The sequence below is a fragment of the Tyto alba genome, unplaced genomic scaffold (assembly GCF_018691265.1).
Source record: "Tyto alba isolate M040663 unplaced genomic scaffold, T.alba_DEE_v4.0 Super-Scaffold_38, whole genome shotgun sequence".
NCBI lineage: Eukaryota > Metazoa > Chordata > Aves > Strigiformes > Tytonidae > Tyto > Tyto alba.
Window position 1 is genome coordinate 31,017,093 of NW_024881313.1, and position 22,985 is coordinate 31,040,077.

Genomic DNA, 22,985 nt, shown 5'->3' on the forward strand with positions numbered 1-22,985 from the left:
ATAAACCATCATCACAGGTTCTGATGTCTTGATAAAATACCTTTCTCAATGAAGAATATTCTGGATAACCCGAGGAGATACAGATAATGTGTCTGAACCTACTCCACTCATGAAAAGCTCTGAAAAGAGGAAGCAAGATGGAGCAAATTCTGCCCCTGTCTTACCACTTGTCTCTTTACCTCTCTTCTACTCAACACACCAGAAGGGAGGTAGATGAGGAGTGGTTGAGTGAGCTAGAAGAAGGGACGTGGAGGGCACCCATGGAAAAAGGTGAGAGTGGATATCCAGCAATTTGGACTGATAAAAATGTGACAGACATGCTGTTTACCTGCATGAGTGAAAGCAGAGGCATGGGTAGGAAGGGTGGCACCTGAGTACAGCATGCACGTGCCTGGGAGGGGCAGAAAGGGGCCACTGCATTCTGGTGCTGGAACAATGGTTTCTTGGGGAGTAGAAGAGAGTGGGTAGGAGTTAGAAAAAATACTTCCTGGAAAGAGAATGAAGATGTTTGGAACAGAAAAATAAAGCTAAGAAAAAAGGGGTTAAAAATGAAAATTAAAAAAATAGGACCAGGGAATATCGAAGTGAATGCTAAAATAACACTAAAGTAAAGAAACAGCAGTTGTTTTTTCACATGTAATTAATAGGTTTTGAGTAATGACTAATGCTTACATTACATGTGTATGTACACCCATGGTACCTATGTAACCACAGAGTATGGGGAAACTGAGAGGAACTGCCTCAAATCTGTGATCAGCTTAAGTACATTTTTCCTACCCATTCTTGAAATTTTGTGCATTTCTAGACTTGCTACACATGTATGTATGGCAGGCAGATGAGGATGTGTTGGACAGATCACGGCTTTAGCAGACTGAGCAAAATTTTCTCTCACCTCTATTAGTGAGAGGAATAACTCAATCAGATGATTTCTCCATTCAGTTTTCTGCACAAAACCCACATTTGACTCTTCCTACCAATCAGTTAATGTTATCGTTCCTTATTGTTGTTGTGCACTATCTTGATTTTTTTCAGTTAGAGTTATCCCAGTTGTGTGAACTGAGCACTCTTAAAATGTCCTTCTTAGACCATATTTCTTAGTCCTCCTATAGAAAAATAAACATGTGTTCTCTATTTGGAGTCATTCCCAGCTGATGTTAAAGACCCAACGAGGCCCATTCAGGCATGCCTAGTGTTGGCATGCCCAGGTGTTTCCTTTTTTTCTTTCTCTCATTAGCACTGTTGAAGAGTACTTGCCCTTCAGGGTCTCTTCACCAGATAGCAACTAAATCTGAAAGAACCAGGTAAATGTGGAGTGAGCTTTCTTTCGAGATTTTTAGCAATGCTAATGATCATCAGTGTATTTTGATTAAAGTAAATGCATGCTGGCCAAAATTTTGTGATGAGGTGAGGTTGTTATGGTTTGCAAATGCGAAGAGATGTTTGGTTACGTGGTAGTTGAGTGAAGAGCATGAAAGGCAGAGAACCTTCAACAACAGAAAGGATTTGGGAGGTTTGTATTTTCCCAGTTTCTGATTGATAAATATAGAAGAAACTTATTTGGTTTTGACTATTTTTTTCTTGTTTTAATGATTATAAGGGCAATTTTTGATAAAGAGGGGCTATGGCCTCTTTTTTATCTTGGGTAATAAAAATGCTTCCAGGTTTTGGGTGTTCTTAGAAGAGATGTTTAATGTAAAATCATCATGAGTTGGTTAATGGGGGGAAACTACAGAGAAATAAACATAATATAATCTATTTGATCAGTGCATTTAAAAAATTATTTTGTCATAAGTGAATTGTTATAGCTTTTTCTAGATGAAGTTCAAGTGGTTTCAGCTGGTGCCTTGATTGTTGTAACCTTCAAAGGTGCCTCTTAAATCCAAACAAACATTCATATTTTGTCTTTAGGAAAGCAAAACTGCTGTATGCCTGATGAAAGGAGGAAGGGAAGAGTTTTATTAGTCTTATGAGAAGACTCTTGACAAACAGATTTAAACTTTTAGATCCTGTATTAGCAACAGTATTTTGTGAATCTATTGCGCTGACTGAAAAACAGTACTGGAGATGTAGGGTAGTGGGAGAGAAAAAGGAGGTAGAAATTTTGTAAGGGCTTATGGAATCTCTTTTTCTGGTTAGTTAATGAAGGATACACCATGTAAATGTAATATATAGCATAGATACCCTCATTTTAAGCAGTCATAAAGATAAAAACCATTGAGAAAATGTGTTTATATGTGGGTTCAGTACAAATGGTCCTTGTACCTGACATAACTCAGTAGAATTTCAGACTACAAAAGTCTGTGTTTGGAAGCAAGGAAAAAGTTAGGTATTCTTCTTGACTTCTGTGTAAGAGACTTACTTACCTTGGTGTATGGAAGCTCAATATACTGGCTTATATTACAGAGCCAGTCTGGGCTTTTCTGACCTGTAGTAAGCTTTACTCAAACTCTTCTGCAATTCAATGTGGTAAATGATTATTAAGATAAATCACGTGCTCATAAGTTATGTTAGTAAAAGTTAATGGAAGTATACTACACCTTTGCAAACCCTTACACTTAAGAATGTGAAAAAAACATAGTTATCCAGGTGTATGGGATAATCCTTACTGCTGTGTTAACTGTATTTTTAAGTAGCTCCAATAAGTGTTAGGGAACTACTCTCCCTGTATTATGAGATGCATGTCATGGGCGTGTGTGCCTTGATGACATGGGGAGAGTATGGTCAGCTGAACTCTTGTGGCTGCTGGTGCAACTTGTGTACAAGTCACTGCTTCAGCCTTCTTTGTCACTACTGAGAGGTGGGGCCATACAAGTATTAATGAAGAGGTGAATCTTTAATGAAAGTCAAGTAAGAAACTGTGTTTAAATTCGAGATTAAGCAAAGCAGTATGTGTGTACCTGTTCAGTTTTAGTCTCTGTCAGCTGTCTGAATATTTATATGGAGCATTTGTTATTTCAGTGCTGCTGTATGAAGTAAGACCAGGGGTTTGGGTTTTGGGTTGCAGGTTTTTGTGTTTTGGGTTTTTGTGTGTGTGTTTTTTTTTTTTTTTTTGGGGGGGGGGGAGGGGGAGGAGAGGGTGTTTCAAGGCATTGCATCAACAGTTTATGTATTTTGGGAGATAATATCTGGTAGAGGGGATGTTTGATAGAAAATTAAATATAATTTTAATCCCGTAAGCCATGAACTGAATTAAGTGCTTTTTGCAGACAACACCACCTCACTCTTCAGTGGTGACTTATTATCACCGTTACTATTAGTAGGTACATGATATTTAAAATGAAATATGATGCTTCTTAACATCACAGCAAATAACAACAAAAGATAAATTAGTAGTTAAATTATCATACTGACAGGTTAAGTAAAATATGCATAACAACCAGCTCTAACAATAAATAACTTGAAACAAAATATTTTCCAAGGAGTTGTGGAGGTCCTTGTTTATTTTAGAGTATCATAGATGGATATAGTTTGCCACGTGTTGACTTAATTTGCTCTCCAAGACAAGTTTCCAAGGCTAATTGCATCACATGCCTTGCTGCAGTGAGCATCAAATAACCAACTGTTATTAAAAGAGAAACTAAAACATGATAAAATCAGTTCTCTCTTGTGCTTGTCACAGAAAATATATTAGGTGATAAAGCAAAATCAGAGCTCTGTAAGAGGTAGCCTGGCTGTTTCTTTCTTTGTATCCAAACATACTAATTTTGTTTATCTTGTACATGGATTTTTCTGCTTCTGAGAACAGCAGTATATTATAGGACAGCCTACCTCTAGCAGGTGGCCATGGGCAGCAGGTGGCTGTGATCTCAGCTCCCAGGTGCTTCAAATTCAGCAGGGTCTGGGTGAACCAGTCAATGTTTTAATGTGCCGCTCCACTAGAAACATTTCTGGTTGAAACTTCTCATCTGACACCTTTTGAATCTACAGCACAGCCATTGCAGGATTGGAAATCAGCTAGAAAACTGGCTATTTGTTTTCCCTCCATCACAGGAGATCTTCTGCAGCCCTTCACTAGACACAAACATTTCAGGCTTCTGGCTTTAACTCTTTTGTGATATCTCAGGAAAACAAGGCCAAGAGATTTAACCAGGGTTCTTTCTTAGCCATAAAGGCTTTTCTTCTAGAAGAGAGAGCTTCAGATTTTTGACAACAGGAATATTGAAGCACACCTTTCATTTTTCTAAGTTATATTAGCACTTGAAGCATTTAACTTTTTTGTTTGTTTGTTTTCTGCAAGCATTCCTTTCTTTAAGTGATCATTACTATGATTTTAATTAGAGCTGTTCTTGTGCTGTATACTCCATGCTGATGTTTTGGTCACTGCCTGTCATCATTCTTGTCTTGAGTTCTTTGAGTCAGTATATAGTTAAGGCATCTCTCTGCTTTGCTGGGTCAGTACCAACGCTGCATTCAGGTATCTTCAGTGAGTTTTCAAACACGGTTTCAGGTCAAATGGCTGTTACAGCAGACTTGTCTGGAGCAAAATTACACACACCTCAAAAACACGTCACGAACCACAGTCTGTGGATTGTGTGGGCATGTGCCATTCTACCATACTCTGCTTGCAGAACCTTTCCTGATCTGCAAATTCCTCTATCTTTCAGAAGCAACCAAATGTATATCCACAGTTTATTGGTGCATAGGTAAAAGGATGAGAGAGCACTTTTATTTTTGCACACATTGTAGGCTTTCACTATCTGCTTAAGGTTATGTATAAGTGGTCTTTGTAGGCAGGTATGGGAGAAATGTAAGGGACTCTTCTGGTGCTCCAACGTATCTTGAATTCATATAGATCTGCTTGACTAGCTCAGACCTAGCACTGTGCTAATAAATCCTGCTGAGAGACACAGTATATTAGTTCATGCTTAATTATGTGCTAATACAGTTACCTGCTGAAAGGCTATGCAGGCATGCATAAATTACTCTATCCCCCATAACTTTTCTTTTAGCAGGGTTAGGGCTCAAGTAATTCATAGGTAGAGAGTCTTGAGCCTTTCAGGTTTTTTGATAGGAACAGACTACTTAATCCATTTGAGCCTCTGATGAATATAGATGCTTGTACTCTGTGCTTCTGTGAGGATAGGCATGTCTGGCAAGAGAAGGTTTGCTCCTGTGTTTAGAAGTGGTGAAGTTCCTGGCTGGTTTTGATGCATAGTGTGAAACTGTTCAAGATCACTTAATTTCTATAACTCTCTGTGTCCATATATAAACTTACGGTATTTTCCAGAGAAGTTAAAAGGCTTAATTGTGAAAATGTGTTCTCTAGGGCAGTTAATGTGTTCAAAATATAGCCTTATTCCTTGGGTTTTATCCAGTCCTAGCTCTCTATCTTTTTAATAAAACAAAGTAAAGAAACTCCTCATTGGGTTAACAGAGTGAACGACCCTAGGAGTAGCATGGTATTTCATGCTGCTTTTGCACTTGGTCCTTGTCCCCATTCCTCAGTGTGGAGTGACGAGAGCGGAGGTGTATCTTGCCCACTTCTCTGCTGCCCTCAAATACCAGCAGGAGTTCATTTTATTTGAAGATAAAGGGGATAATAACTAGTGTCTCATTACCCAGTCAGGTGATACTAGCAACAGGGGAACAGAATACATTACTTCATCTGTGAAGGTGTGTATAAATGGATGAGCTACGATTGCCAAACTGGATGCAATTTCTAGGGTGAGGTATGGGACTGGCATAGCAGGGGCCTATAAAGCAGCATGTCTTGGAACAAATTTCCTGCTTTAAATGGAAAAAAAAAATATATATTTTTCATAGACCTGTATTGATTTTTCAGAACTGTCTGTGGAGGTATCATGGTGTTGGTACGGATAGATTAATTTTTAGGTCTTTCTTCAAAGAGTTAGTGCTCCTGAGGATCTAGGCATGGTTTATGGTTGCAGTTACTAAATCCTAGCTTAATTTGAACAATTTATACCTGACTCTTAGGCTCGTCTCATTGCAGTAGAAATATCTTTAGGAAACTCCTGATTTCTTGGTGTATATTTTTGTAGCATTACTGTGCGGTGGTATCATAACGTATTCAAAATTGAGAGAACATAAAATTCCTCAAATTACTAAATGAGACACACATGCATGGAATAAACTGAACACTCAGTGGAGGAATTAGGGGGGAGGAAAACCAGCAAAGGTTATTCTGGACATAACCAGTTAGTAAGATATGCTAACCAGACCTGTTTTCACATTCTTGACTTTCTGTATGGCCCAATTTAGACTCCTAAGGCCAACCAAATGTCTGAGTCTTGCTGAGCATTTAATAGCCTGAGACATCTTCAGTCTGCACTAATTATCCACATTTTGAAACCTGTATTAATTTTTACCTTTCTATTGTGATTTTAGGCTGCCTCTTTGAGGATGAACTTTGCAAATCTTTTGAAATCTGTGTAAATGGTAAGTCTTCAATGTTTTGTTTGCTGACTACTGTACTCTGCTGTGTAATTGCTATGTGGTTGATCCAATAAGCCAAATCTATAATGAGCAGGAGAGGAAAGGAAAAAAGTGCCAGGTATGATTATTCTGGTCAGCAGTTAGGGGAAGTGTAATGGATTTCAAAAATATATACTCTCTCAACCTTGAATAACATCATATCCTTTTATGAGAAATAGATTGTAATTTAATTGAACCCACTGAAAATTGCTACTAATTTGTCTTACTACAGGGTGAAAATAACTGTCAGGTTGTTTATCTGTTTAGAGGATGATGTTGAGTAATTAGCAGTTTCCTTTTTTTCAAAAGGTTGTTATTTATTATACTAGGAAAGAAGGTCTCAAAGGAAGACTACCATTGTTCTTGATTATGCTGCTTCCTTTTTCTGGGATTTTACTTGAACTATGCAGAAGCAGATTTCCTCTGCTCTCCTTCACAATTTATTTTCAGTAAGTCAAAAGAATCAAAGTCAACAAAAATGTATGAATGAGTCTAATGGAGTAATAGGAAAGACTTTTTCTGACAATAGTCGAAGATTGTTAATGTGCTATATGCAATCATTTAAGTCCTGATGAAAGATGGAACATGTTTAGAGAGAGATCTTTTGAAGCAATTACTGCTCTAAAATATGTAGATCAGTAATTAGGGATTTTTTTTTTAAGTATTGTATATGAAATTTCTGTTAGTGAATATATGGAATAAAGAAGTAGTTTTGTTTTCCATCAAACACAGGAGCCAACAATATGGGTCTGTTAATAGATAAACTTATTAATATCCTAATTTAACAGACATTTGAGATGAAATGAGATTAAATTTCTAGTGTTGTTGAATGTCAGACACAGGAACAGAACACAGGAGAGGGAAAAAAAAACAGAAGTATGGTTGAGGAGTTGGGAGGAATTAAAATAGGTAGAAGGTTTAGAAACTGTGCATTTATTAACATCTCCAAAGATAGTTCTTGTCTGAAAGTGTAATTTGAAGTTGTTCCAATAATATGTAAAAATTCGCCATTGACAATTTCCATGATTGACACCAGAAGAGTAGTGGCAGTTTTCTACAGTGGTACATTTTGCTGACTACCAGTGATACTCAGTGCCTAGCTGTAGTCTTCCCAAAGGGAAATATATTTAATTGGGTTTTATGATAGGCCACCATTATATCTGGCACGCAGTGTATAATGGGGAATTTATGCAACAGATGATAGTAAAGAAATGTATGTATTTTGATAGCAAAAAGTCTTCAATAGAGATTTTGCTATAAAGGTTACTTCATACCTGCTTGTTCTACTTGTTTTCTTAATTGAAGATGTGGTTTCTACAAAACTCAACTTTTATTAGCATGCAGAATTAAACTATGGAAATTGTATCTTTGAATTCAGAATGGACCTCTTCTGTAGATCTAGTCTTATTTTGGCATAACTAACCTAAAGAAATGTCAGTAATGAATAAGCTAGTTAATCAATGATATTTCCTAATCTTGATGAAAAAAATACATGCAGGGGTTCTGTCAGTGTCTTTAAATGTCAAAGTATTTCTTTTTTTTTTGCTCTAACTGGGCAAATGCTGTCTAGAGAGGATTTATGAGAAAATTAACAGAATCTTTGGAAAATCATACTTTGAAGTACTAAAATACCATCAGAATTTACTTTTTATATGTACCAGAGAAGAGGGCCACTTGCTTCTGAGCAGCTCTTCCCATTTTTTCTGTCCAAACTGCTTCTGGTTCCACTGTATCTCTGAAGATCTTCAGAAATCCTGATATATTAAAATGCGAGTGCTTTGCTGAATTGAAAGCTCAGGAACTTAAGTCTGTGGAGGTCACTGTGCTCAGGAGCAGAGCTTACTTTGTGTGTTGCAAGGTCATGGAAAGGTTTGCCTCCTTTATTGTCACACAAGTGCATATTTCTGAAGTACAGTGTGAATGTGAGTAAGAAACAGCAGCTACTTTTGAGTAGAATCTTTGAAGCATCTGTGATCTTCAGATCTGAGTCTGACTCCTGCAGGAAGGCTGATAATTTTGATCTTTCAGGAAAGATAACTGAACTGACTGCTTTTTTTTTAAAAAAAATGAAACTGGGTTTGCCTATTGAAGGCATAAGTCACAGTATTTGTTATTTCATGTCATCAACTGGAGACTTCAAGTACTTGTCATGCATCAGACTTGGAAAAGGATAACCAAACCACTAATAACTGAGCTGTTTTATAACTTTTAAAAAATACAATTTTTATTTCGAAGAAAAGATGAAGTGACGGAAAGACTTTTATAAATGTTCATTTGTATGAATAAAAAAGGGGTGTTAAAAGATGTTTCTTTTATTGTAAAAGCAATGTAATCCAATTGTAAGATCTGATATAAACAGCATAACTGTATCTGTTGCATTGCTTACATCTGTTTAGGTCATATGCCATTTTTGCAGGGCAAACAACTTGCTGTAATAATGACTGTTGACTTTTCTGCTGCTTTCTTTCATCATATAAAGGTCTCTTGGCTTCAGTGATGGGCTCTCGCTTATGTTTGTTTAATAGCTCCAGCAGCATTCATGCAATATTAATTTATTTCCATAAACCTTTTATCAGTTTCCTGAGCTGCACTGACTCATCAAGTAGTTAAAAAGGAACATATTGTTTCATGTTTATTTTAATGGCATAAGCGTAAGCCAGGCAAAAAGATTGAGTTAGTTTTCCTGGACTCTTCCTTTGCAAAGTGAGAACTTTGCAGGGTAAAGTGGCTTAGGTGTCCCTTATTTCAATTCTGGTACATCATTACCTCTATTTTATAGTTGGAAGAACTAGTATTTTCACACATCTAAAATGCTTAAAGCTTGAAAGCTTGCAGCTAAAAAACTTGATATGAAAGTTGGATATGCTTATGAGCTGCAGACACTAATAGAAAATAATCTGGTATGCTGTAAAATGCTAAAGGAAGCAAATGAAAGCACCTTAATTAAACAAGATATATAGAAGGGAAAAAGAATAATATAAGGAATGGCATTTGAAATGTATACGTACTTGAATTTTGTATGCGTAGTCACACAGCTGTGGGCAGAGAAGGATATGGCATTCACATAAGTCTTGCTGTTTGGGTTAAGTCTTTAAGCAAATGAGTTTATCCATGTGTGTATTTTGATTTCCTTAGCTGTTATGCCTGGAATGTGTTTATATGAAAAGGAAAGAAAAAGAAGCATCAAGAAGGAATTTTTACACTGAGACAGTGATCCTTCACTTATCCTTGAAAACTCCTTGTAGTTATATATAAAACCTAGTACAGTTGGATAAGTGGAAATATATCATGTCCTGTTTTGCACTTTAAGTGGTAAGTAAAGCAGTTCATGTAAAACCTCAGCTCGCATATCTTCCTCATTGAAAGATTTAAACAAACTAGCTCCTGAAAGCAGAAAAGCAAAGACTAGTTCTTATCCCTTCTTATGAAATCACACTATTGAATTCTGGTAGTGCCACTGGGAAGGACACCATGTGGTATAGATAAAAGCATTAATTTCAAAATAACCATCCCTTATTGTCCTCATTCCTCCTTTTATTAAATCGCTCGAACTGCTCATTTAGGAGGATTGCATTCTTTCCTTTAGGTTTAATCTCCAGGTATTTTGCTTCAGAAAGAAGCTTTGTGCTGTGTTTTATCCATGCATGGTTACCGTGATATCTTTGCTCCTTATCAACAGAGCCTTTATAAATCAGGGCGCTTTTATTTATGAAAAATGTTGTGGCTGCAAGCTTCATTCCTGCATGAAATCACAACAGGGTTCATACAGACAAGATCAGATTGTAGAAAACATCTCGGTGAGGCCAACCAAAAAAGTTAATTAAATAGTCGTTGGCACAGTGTGCATCATTAAGTCAAGCCTCACTGACAACCACTAAACTTCTCTGAGGAAGACACGGTCTAATGTCTGCAGTAGTGTTTGAAGATGCTGTGCTTCTGAAAGGCTGTATAAACAGCTATGCACAGCTGAATCAATATTGCTTTATGTATGCAAGCTGCACTTGTTAGGAGGGACTTAGGTTAGCAAGGTGTGTTAAAGGCACCCGAGCATTGCAGTATGAAGTCATGAGCCTTTCCAAGTTTGGATGTCTCTGGATAGTTCAGAATATTAATGTATTTTCTTCCTCGGTTACAGAGCTCCTTGAACATTTGGTTGGAATATAAGTGATTGCATGTGCTGGTGATGAGCCATAAATGGTAAACGTGTGCTACAGATGATAAGGGAGAAGAGTCAGAATCCCTGAAATGGTTTCATGAACTTAATGTGTTACGCTTTGAGGTCTTACAGATCATTGCCTAGTAGGATGGAATTACAGAGGGAGATGCACCTCAGCATTGTTTAGCTAACAGATGTCTGCAGCTACATCTGTGTTTGCAAGGCACTGCTCTTACAAAAGCTATCAAATTTTTGTCAAATGATACTATAAATCTGTGCCTAAGCTTTCTGAAGCTTTTCAGTAAGCATCAATGCTTGTTATAACTAAATTCAGACTTCTGAGGAGTAACACTAAATGGTACCTCTACATACCGTTGCTTTATTGTGTGTACAGAGAAATTCTGTGCTTTCCAAGGATGTAGGAATTCTTCACAAATAACTGAAAACCTAATACCATCCTATGAGCTAAAACTGATGTAATTTCTAACCTGGATTCTGAGGTGAATGGGAGTGTATATATATATGTTTGGAGTAAAAACCTGACCAATTATTTAAATATAAGGATTTACTTTCCATTGTTCTTCTATGCCAGTTCAAGGAGATCATGGATTTTTTTTTTTTCAGAGACTTTTTTTTTTTTTTAAACATACTTTGAATAACTATGTCAGAAGAATGTGAGAATCTAGGGTGATAATCAAGGAGTAAACTTTTAAATCTACCATTGTATAGTGGTAATTTAAAAACCTACATCTTCAGAATTATTTACACACTTAATTCAAATGAAATCAAGGGTGAGTTAACACCTAAATATTCCTGAGAACTTGCAGTTATGAGGATGGTGCCTTAGTTATTAGGAATATTTGACATTTCTTATAGTTCATATGTACCTGTTGTAATTCTCTGGGAATAAACACCAGGACTAAAATTTGCTCCCTTTTTTCTCCACACTTGTTCTCCATTAGATTATGTGACTGAGTCATGTAATAGGAGCAAGTAAATGATACAGAGTTTGTTTGTGAGGAAGAATCTGTTTTCCCATTAGCCTACATACTCTCATGTTAGCTCTCACTTCCCCGTTTATGAAGATCTGAAGACACCTGTACTAATAAAGACACCTGGATTAATGACAGTGTCAGAGCTCCTCAGGAGTAATGACTGGAAGTGACATTGCAACATAACTTCTGTTATGAATGGTGGTAACGCAATGAAAGGGAGCAGATGGTGACTGGAGGAATTTGAGGGTTTCTTAGCTCTAGTCCACCCTACCATGCTAATGCTATGCAAATAATTGTACCAGCTCAGTTTCTAAACTAGGTGGTCTGGTTTCCACTGAGTATATACTGCATATTGAGTATACACAGCATTCACTAGCAGGAACATTTTCAACATTAATGTTGAAGGTTTCTGAGCTATTTGAGGTAAAAGCATTGTGGAAAAAAAATAACATTTTATTTTTACCATGAGTTTAAAAATATTTAGTTCAGTCATGACTTCATCTGCTCTACCTTGCAATAGAGTGTGGTGCATTTTTTCTCTTTGAAGAAAAGGCCCATCAATCTTTCAAACTCTCTATTTGTGTCTTGTGTTTCAACGTGGTGTTAAAACAGCCACCTCTGTGCTGGTGGGGTAGAAGTGCCTAGCACAACAACATTAAAACTGGAGTAGTGATCAAAGTTGAAGTTACAATCTTCTCATTAGGAAAAGATGCTTAGCATGATAATGCAACTATGGCTATCCACCATCCCTGCTGTCACTAAAAGCTTTATTGTGTTTTACTTTTTTGTGGAGAATATAAAGTTTTAGCTTCTACAAGGCACAAAGCCATCAGACTTCACTGACAGCCTGCTGTTGAGCACCAAGTAAGAGGCTAGTATGTACAGCCATAAATCTACCACCAGCCATAGGTAATCCTTTATATTCCTGTGTCCTGTGCTAGTAAATAAGCCTTGATGCTGCTGAGTGTTGAATGTTATTATTTCATATGGACAGACCTTTTTCTGACAGCTCAGGCAAGAACACTGCTGTGTTATCATATAGAAACTTTAATTTCTTAGTATTGTGACTTACAGTTGTGTTTTTTCTTGCGACAAGTATCAGCACTGGGTTTTGCAGAACCAGGGCAAGTGCTGCAAGTAAAATTGCTTGACCAGTGTATGCTTTAGTGATTTTGGGGGGGATTTTGATGTTTAATTCAAGAAGTTTTTGTTAAAAGACTCCACCTCCCCACCTGTAGTCTGGGGGCACGGGGGGAGGGGCCTAGATCATTGGAGAATAAACTTAATTAACTAGTATACCTCTCTTACCCAAATTATATATTTGCTGTGATAAAATGAATGAGCCTCAAAGATCTCATGTAATGATCTGATACTAAGCAGGATTGAAGTTCTGGAATTTGTGGATTTGCCTATTTTTTAATATTCAGTATTTGTCCATTGAATACTTGAGTTGATATGAGGTCTTCACTCTTACAAGATGTGTGTTGTGCATTTATTAGAAAACCAGTTTTGTTTGCTTTTTGGAAATTGTACTAGGCAGGATACATAATACAATTTAGGGTAACTTTTGAAAATGTATGTTACACTAACATATGAAATGTTTCATGAAAAATATATTTGGGTATCTGAGATTTTCTGTATCTTGTATCTTAGTTTGTGGTGAACCCCTTTGATAACTCTATTTGGGTAAGCTATGTAGCAGCTGTTGGCACATTTGTAGGACATTTTCAGAGATGTTCCCTATTTCATTAATTTATTACATTCAAAAAACCCCAAAAGTAATTGTAACATTTGGGAGACCATGGAAAAATACAGCCTATTTGAAAAAAGGCATTAGGGAGTCTCAGTAAAATTTGTGCCTGATGAATCATGAAGCACAAGAGCCCGAAAAGGACAGCATGGTCTGTAGAGGAGAGAACACCAAGGGATAATGTTCTGGTAATGGGGTGGAAAGCAAATGAATCCTGGTTTGGAGTGACACTGCAGCAGTGTGCCTCTGCAGAAAATACATCACACTTTCTCCTCTTCTTGTGTCAAGGGGCATTTGTAAGTGTTATGTTTTACTTCATAAGTTGTTTGGGTTGTGGCTTTTGGAAAAAATAGAATAAAAAGCAGGTGTTTTTTCTCTACATTGTTCACCTCAAAAAAAAAAAAAAACCAAAAAACAAAACCAAAACCAAAAAACAACCAAAACAACACAACCAAAACAAAAACACAACAAAGCCCCTGAATTAACATATTTATGAATGAATAGTAGTCAAAAAAATTGTTAAAATGAGAGATGTGAAATTGGTTAGTTGGCAGTGACAGCTAAACAGCCATAGTGCAATTATTGGGCAACTGTACATTTCAATGAGATTAATTTCTTTTTCTTGTGTTAAAAGGATATCTTCTGCTTAGTGTGTTGTGATTACTTAAGAATGTGTGATTCCCAAAATGAAGTACATAACTTTGGATCTACTTGCTTATTTTAAACTTCATCTATTCTTTTAGATGAGAAACTGTGATATTTTCCTTTGTTACCCTGTATATCAGTAAGTGAATATTGTCTCAGTGCAGCAGTCGTTAACTGGGTCAATCAGATTAATTATTATCATTAATTATCAAGGTACTTTGGTAATTAACGGAGGCATTGATGGGAATGTCTAAAGAGGATAGAGTAGAAAACTTTGAACACATTTCCCTAATAAAATGGTATACTTTTTTTAATAATCATGCTGCTTGTATCCTTATTGAGAACTTCGGTAATGTTATCTAATACTACGTATGCTTAAAATATGGGATCATGAATCAGACTATATATTTTAAAAATGTACCAATTTTACAAGGCCATTAATGAGAGACTCTTGACTAGTCACTCTGCATTTGCATGGGTGTGTGGGAGACAGAGCCATAGATTTCTTAAATGTCTCCTGAATAACGTTCTTTTGGACATTTCCTTACTGTTACAAGTTTCTCTGTGCTGAAGTTGCAATACCTTTTTTTTCTTGTTTCTTCAAAAGTTCTGTCAAAAATCCTTCTCCCTATTTGCTGGCCAGACTGCATCGGTTGACTGCTGTTGCATAAAAGTAATCATTTAATGAACACCTTTTTGTTGCTGACTTCATAGCATTTGACAAGCACTAATATGTTTTTGACTTTCTATCTGCCTTTAGACAGTAAACATAGTGACATTTTGTCTGAAGATGGCTTGTATGTGAAAATATATTCAATAATAATTAACATCCATGATATCATGTAAGACGCTAAGGAGGAGGGTATGACTTTATAATATTATGAGATGCAAGTTCATATGCACATGAAAAATATAAATATTTAATATATATGAAAATAACTTTCAGTGACTGTGATTGTTCTGTATAGATGAACTAAACAGATATAAAATTTTTTTTTGTTTGTTTGTTTTTTTAAAAAAACTTTTAATAAAGAATGTTTTATCCCAAGTTACCTCTTACTGGAAGTCCTTAGTTTGGACTGGATTGGGTGCAAAGTAGAACATTCATCCAAAGAAAGCTAGAAAATATATACCTTCTCTTTATTCTAATGCTTAGAATAAATGCTCTGTAATAAAGTGGGTGACAGGCTTTTTTTGTTCTATGTCCTGATTTAATAAATAAGAACAATCTGAAAGTGAACTTTCATAGTACTGTTGATTAACAGGTAACCTGTTAATGAAAAGTCATTCTCCATTATAAGCCATTTGAAGCCTTTGATTTAAACAGAGTTTTCTCTTGCGCCCAAAACCTCCATGGCAACAACAACAGAAGTTGCTCTAGAGGTAGACAGGATAATAAATATATTTTTTATGGTCCCAAACTATTTATTGTAATTTAGTCCCTTACTTAACTTTTGGCTGCTGCTCTGTGTAAGCTGAGAAGTATTTTGTTGCTTTTGCTGCTGTGTCAGCATGTTCATCTATTGGCCCTAAGGTAGGATCAGCATGATTTAAGAAGGTTGGTAGCAGCAGAGGATGTTAAAGGAGAGTAGAGGAATACAACATTTAATGGTTGGACTCTAAACTGTTCAAGGAAAGATGTCGGTCAAAAGGGAAGTGTTTTGATTTTTAATATAAGACAGCAAACACCTGTGTTTATGTTGAATTTGCAATATTATGATTAAGTTGAAAATGTGTATCTAATTTATTCCATTTAATCTCAGCCCTTTTAAGATTGTATTTAGTCTTTCAACTGCATTATCCCACTGACTTTTTCTGAGATTAGACTATACCATCATAGTATTTTTTTTTTCCCTGGAGTAACAGGACAGGTATGATTGTGAACAGTTGCACAAAATGCAAGTTTTCAATGGCAAGAATGTATTTTTTTAGTTTTCTCTATCTGCTATTGAGCTGTAGCAGGTTCTTGCTCTATGGTGAACTCTGTAATAGATGAGAAAGGCATGTATTATACAACCAGAATCTCTATAATGTGCTGGTGGGGGAAAAAAAAATTGAGGGTAGAGTTGAAAACTAATGAGACCTTCCTTCAGATTTTTTGTCCCATAGTCCTCTTGACTCTACATTATGCTGCTGTATCTATTCCTGTGAAATTCAGATAAAAAGGGTATTAGGAGTAGATTGACAATTAGGTGGATGGACATCTGGATGGTATGTTGACAATAGTTTCATAGTTTATCGGACACTTATAGAAGACAACCTGCAATACCCAATTACAAGTGGAAGCTGTTTAAACAAATTGTGGATTTCCAAAATGAAATCAGTGTTTCCTTCGGAGACAGGGTGGTTTTTGGGGTGGGGTGGTGGCGTATGATTTGTTTTTAAATTTTAATTAATTTTCTAGTTTTAAGTAATAAACTTGACTGTCTCTTCTGTTTATTGTGACTTAAAAAAAAAATGTAAACCTTTCCAAATTATAAGTCTCCTGTTAGTCTCCTGATTTAATCTCTCTTTCTAGGATGTTGCTTCATTTCCCTTCAATGTCTAACTTCCAAGTTCAAGATGTAAAGATTTACTAGACTTTTACAATAATTAAGAGCTCCTACTTTACTGACAATCTACCTTCATTTTAATGGAATTTTGCTGATGGCTTATGCCACGTTATTTAATGGAACAAACTGTTCAATCACTGACAGCAGCTATTAGAAAAGTTTCCTCTTGAATTTGTACCTATAATTTTGATTACTTACATGTCTTACATGTGTATGGTGATTGACTGTGTTCTCAATATTTGATTCTTAAATGAGGTAATCTCTCCCTTAACTCTTCCACTTAATTTTTTTCTTCAAAAATTTATGTGAATAACAGTTGAATGAAAATGAACCAATATGTTCAACAAAACATAAGATAGTGTAATGCTGATACACAGTTAAGAAATACTAGTCCTATTTCATGTCTCAGATTCTTTTTATTTGCTTCAATTTTGTTATGGTAAATTTAACTTTAGAAGACAAAGTTCCACTCGAAGTTTTTGTTAAAAATGTTTGAAATTGAGTCTATTAGGAAGATTTCCTTTTCTTTTAGTAGATCAGTCCCTGTTTTAAATAGGGTCACTGCCTTTGCCTTGAAAGCCCAATGGACAGTCTTTCTCCGCCTGTTAGAGCTCACCCATACAAACACTTGAGTTGGAGATTATAATAACTGAAGAAATGGAAACCTCTGAAAGAAGTTTAGGCAGAAAAGAATCCCTGTTTCAGGACTCTTTTACTGCGTGGTGGAGTGCCCAGTGGTGAAGCGTTGACAAACGTGTTTAACATCGCAGTACAAATTATAAATCCATGTTCACTAAAAAGGTAATCAGCAAGTTAGTGCCCATTTCATGTCTCTAGATCTAATGCACTGCCAATTAGAAGTCACTCTTTCTTGTTGGGCTTTATTTCAAATAATCTAAAAAGAGACTTATACTAGTCCCATAGAATTTTGTGTTTTTTTTTCTTTTCTTAAGGAATTAGGTCATTGGGTAAAATTATTTCATTAACTGTTACCCTCCGCAAATATGCCAAAAACAGATTTGCAGGTTTCGGTGTATTTTGTTGGCATGGTAATTGAAAATAAGTAGACTGGAATAGAGGTTAACAACATAGTTTAGAATGGAAGGCAGCTGCAGTTTTAAAAAGGTTATTGCACTGAAAAAATCTGTAGGAAGAATCAGGCTACCACAAAGAATCCTGTTTCTATCCCCAGATATCTCTTGGCCAACACATTAACTGAAAGTCTGAGTTCTGGAGATGACACACTGTCCTGGTTTTGGCAGGGATAGAGTTAATTTTCTTCATTGTAGATAGTATGGGGCTGTGTTTTGGATTTCTGCTGGGAACAGTGTTGATAATACAGGGATGTTTTAGCTGTTGCTGAGCAGTGCTTACACAGAGTCAAGGCCTTTTCTGCTTCTCACCCCACAGCAAAGAATCTGGGGTGCACAAGGAGCTGGGAGGGGACGGGACGCAGCTGGGCCAGCTGACCCCAGCTGACCAGAGGGACATCCCATACCATATGGTGTCATGGCCAGCAATAAATTAGGGGGAAGGCTTGGTGGGGAGGAGCTGCTACTTGAGCTCTGGGTGGGCATCAGTCAGTCAGTGGTGAGCAATTGTTTTCATTTGCATCCCTTGTCTGTCTTAAGTTTTATTTCTCTTTTGTTATTTTCATTACATTTTATTGTTATTTAAATTATTAAACTGTTTTTTATCTCAACCGATGAGTTTTCTTGCTTTTACCCTTCCAGTTCTCTCCCCCCGCCCCATCCTGCTCGGGGGCAGTGAGCAAGCAGCTGTGGTGCTTAGTTGCTGACTGGGGTTAAACATGACACATACTTTCTCATGGCTGCAATCACTTGTAAAGTTAATGCAGTGGTTCCTTCCTGCTTTGCTTAAACAAATATCCCACAAATGCATATCAGCTTGCTCAAAGAGTGCCTTATGATTTCTCCCCAGTTGTGGGGAAGATGACTGTTATTTCATCATAGACCAAAGGAAAGGATAGTTCCAAATTCTAGGGCTAAGGATTTTTTAATCATACTTTTCAGTCGTGTACAGTAGTGCATGAGTAAATATTTCCATTTTTTTAAATCTGAATGTCTCTACGTTAGATATAAACGGGAAATGGGCATTTGTTAATTAAGCTGCAGTATGTGAAAATTCAGTGCCATTACAAGCTGCCTTTTTAGAAACCATGACAATGACATTAAGCATTTGCTAAACAAAATCTGCTCCTGTATGTCATGCAATTTGCCTCCTGTTTACTATTAAGAAGTTGTTGGCACAGGCAGAAGATGTTTTGTTAAAAACAATAAATAAACAGAATTTTCTTGGTCTGAAACTATCTGTTTTCAGAAGTATAGTTTTAGATGAAAAAATAAGAGGAGGCATAAATAGCTTTCTTCCTACCTTTTAATGCCAATATTTTTATGAGCTAGTGCTTTTATGTCAGGTGTTATGATTTTATAGAGCTGCAGCTCTCCTTATTATGTGAACATGCATCTTCAAGCAGAGAAATGCTTTCTAACCACACAAAAATACAAATCTGTTCCATCCTCAAAAGGAAGGCTTACCAGGAGCCATTTATAGAGGTCTCCATCAGGATACCAGTGACCATGGTTTCAGGTCCCTGTTTGTCTCAGAGGTGGAAATGTTAGTTCTTGCTCCCAGAACAAAGACCTGGGAGAATCTGTGCCCTTCCCATGGCAGCTGGTCATCTTGCAGTAACATGGGGAGGAATCGTGCAGCCAGGAGAAAACCAGGAGGGGGTTTAATTCTATTGCAGGGAGTTTGAGTTACTCACTTGGATGTTAATACATATACTGCAGAGAAAACTTTTGGATTAAAAAAAAAAAAAATCCAGATATAATACCGAATTCCCTGATGTTGAAAATTGTAAATAAGTAACTGGCTATGAACTACCTCTTGTTTTCAAAGTGCTGCAAAACTTAGCCCCATCCTCGGTTCATATCCCCTGTGTTGTTCTTTATGTTGTTTCCAGTCAGTGAACCCCAGACTGACACTTTTGCTGGAAGAAATAGCACGTTACAGCTATATAATCAATGACATAGTCTAAAACCACTCCATTAAAGGAGCAAAAAATGCAAACAATGTGAGAAAACCCATCTGTTGTATAGAAACATGATTATGATGATATGTGAGGTCTTCTTGGTGGAAAATACAAATTAATATAGGTCATTGATTATTTTTTTTTTTTTTTTCAAAGCATTACCCTCTGCTAGACAATGAGATTTTTGTAGGCAGTGTAACACACCTGCAGAGGAGCAGAGCTGTATGTCACTGCAGCAGGGTTGTCCTTTGGCTTGAACAAAATGAGAACGTGAAAGATTTTATTGCTTTGGGTGTTAATACTGGTTGTAATCAAGACGAAACAGAATTATCTACAGTATCAGTGTGAGAGATACTGCAGCTCAAGTGGCAAGAATTTTATGGGGGAGCAGACTGATTTATTCTTACTTGTTTACTGTCTGTGCCCGTGAGCCGTGCTGTCTGCGCGGCTGGATCTGTGCTCTGCAGAGGTCTGGGAGCGTGGTGTGCCGAGCGGCTAACTCTCCCCCTGTGAGCCACATCTTGGAAATGTCTTACACAATTGCACTTGAAGAAACTGTGAAGAGTATTGATTAGTGGCCATTTTTATGGAAGGTGAGAGAATCTGAGTGGGGCTTTAAGAACTCATAATCTTATCTTTTGCTGTTAACAATATCTGAATCAACTTCAGACTCAACTGAAGAATGCAGCTCTTCCTGCAAGACTGAGAAGGTGATGATGAGATATTCTGGATTCACCTGCTCCTCACAGTAGATTTGGTGTGGGGGACAGGGTTGGCAAAATAGTGGTTTGCTTTTCTTTCAGCTGGGCCATGGTAAGCTTTGTTCTCCAGAGCTACTCAGCTCAGTGTTATTTTTCCACGTGTGGCCATGTTGTCCTTTCTGTATTGGAGGAGAGTCTGACCGTGACCTGACACCTTTTCTTCTTGCCGTAGCCTGGGAAGCCCTGTGTGAGCTGCATTTGCTGCTTGAGGGAAGGGAAACTGATTTTTTTTTTTGCAAAGTGAGTGTGGGGATACTGAAAGGATGCTGAATGGGGGAAGAGGTGCTTCAGAACTATGGAGGAAGCCTGGAGGGACATGTAAGAGGGGGGGAAGAACTGAGGGAATCCCAAAGGTGGTAAAAGGCTGGGGACACAGTGGCTCCCTCCCAGCCCTCCTTCCCATGCACACCCGTCACCAAAAGTGAAATTCAGTTTTGCCTCCGTGGATGAGGGATCTGCTAGGCAATGAAAGGAGCCTCGGAGCTGGGCATGGAGAAGACGTGACTCTGGACACTTTACTTAAAAGGGCACGTATGGAGAAAGTATGACGGTGGAGGGGTGTGGAGCCTGTGCAAATAACTTTTATCTTTGCTTCATTGAGATTGAGATAAAGAAACATTTCTGTTGGGCCAGGCTCTCAGATTAACTTTCACATTGCCTTCTGCAGTAGCCGGTTAGGTCAAAAGCAGAGAAATTGTTTAGTTTGCCAGATTCCTACAGAGAAACATTGAACATTGTTTCTGTTGACACTGCCTTATACCTCCACTTCCATTCCCAAATCTGTTATTAAACCAAATTAATACTAATTTTGCATATTTGCTCTTTAGATTCAAAGGAGCCCTGCACACATCTTACTGTGCTAGGTCTTGAATTCTGAGTCAAGTGTCAGGCTACATTAGTTGCTTAGGGGTTTCTAATAGCTTATATGAGCCTGGGAGATAGGTAATGTTTTGGTAAAGCTACATCTCACCAGTAGTTTTTAAGAGAAAATAGTAAAGAATAGTATTTAATGAGGGTTATTCTATGTATTCAGAAATAACATACATACAGTTTGTGGTAGGCATGCTTTGACTTTTATATTTGAATAAATCCATAATTTAGTATAGTTCAAAAATATAGCAAATACTATTTTATTTTCATCTTTTTAAAAGAATATTTACTTTTAAAATCGTAAACTTGTCTTTTTTTATTTTTCCCAAAAGTGTTGTATTTTTCCCCCATAATTTATAGAGTTGGTCCCTAGTTTTATTCCATGAGTCACTGTTTACTCATTTGCATCAAGAGTGCTTGTATGATGAAAGTGCTAAAAGCCTTGATTTACTTGAGGACTGAGTTAGCTTCAGTGCTGGATGTCTGGAAGATCATATCCAAGACGGAAACATATAATGAGAAGAAAGTTTATTTTCCTGAATATTACATACCTTTTTGAGGCCTTATTCTCAGAGAATATGAAGTATGAAAAACACTAAATCTTTTGTGAGAGCTCGTGAAAGAGTGTGTCAAATCCATAAGACACAGCACTTGTATGGCCATCCCTCTTGTGTAGGTATTGTGAAAATTCAGGTTTTTTTTTTTTATTTGTTTTCCCTAGTTAGTCAAAAAAGCAAAATTTCTGTAATGAGCTGATGTGACTGTTTAAGAAATCTCACCTGATATTTCTGAGCAGTTAAGAGTATTTGTCACCACTGCTGAATAAAGCCAGTAGGCAGGCATAGTCACTATGCCAGTTTGAACAGGTTTAGTCTGTTATCACTGTCTTGCCTTAACCAGCAGTGGTTCAACAGTAACTGGATTTAGCTGATCTCTAAATCCCATTATTATTTGTTTTGCCTGATGCATTTACTAGGCTGTTAAATTAGGATGAAAGGTGCTAGCAGTGTAGAGCTGTTAGTCAGACAGGCTCGACTGACAGTTTACAATGCCAGGGTCAGGATCGAAACTACTGCAAAGAGAAGCATAACTGGAGCAACAGAACCTGTGATTCTGCAAAAATACCATTACTTAAGTAGCAATGTGACCTGTCAGGGGTTGGTGCCAATGTGTGGAGTTGTGGATGGGTGCCATGAAGGCAGCTCCATCAATGTTACGGGAAATTCTGAATTAATAGATAAAGCCAGATGCCAAGTTATACTCCAGAATTACCTAATAGCCTTCTCTGTGTGTCCATCGTTATTTCAGTGGCAGACAGTGTGAAACTGGTAAGCAAGAATATTACAGAGGTGAATTTGATACTCTAACAAGTTTCACTTTCTTAAAAGTACTTGCTTTCTCTGAGGTGAGCTTGAGTAACAATAACGTGGCTTAGAAAGTACATTTTAGTACTGGATTTCAAATACTTGATGTATGTTCTCTTTTTGTTTCTGTGAAATAATTGAATTATCAGCTATAGTGACATTATGCACAATAGAAAGGAAATCCAAAGAAATTGTCTTGTGTGACAGTAGTCTGAGATCTAGAAATACTAGTTAATTTGCCATATGTTCAGCCATGTACCTTTTCCCATTAGAATTAGTTGCCACAGAATGGAAGAGAATCAGTGAAATTGGTGTGCAGTAACAAGGATTAATAACATAATGGGGGGTGGAAAGCTGATGGATTCAGGACCGGTTTTGGTAATAGGCAGTAGAGGTAACAAAGAA

At 37.0% G+C, this 22,985-nt stretch overlaps 1 protein-coding gene across 1 annotated transcript in view; it reads left to right on the forward strand.

Annotated features, from left to right (window-relative positions):
* The window catches only part of PTPRN2 (protein tyrosine phosphatase receptor type N2), a 664,155-nt gene that overhangs the window by 64,870 nt on the left and 576,300 nt on the right, over window positions 1-22,985 (forward strand). The window contains exon 2 of the mRNA XM_042802176.1: window positions 6,346-6,396. Coding sequence (XP_042658110.1) covers window positions 6,346-6,396 — 51 coding nt within the window. The remainder of the gene's footprint in view (window positions 1-6,345; window positions 6,397-22,985) is intronic.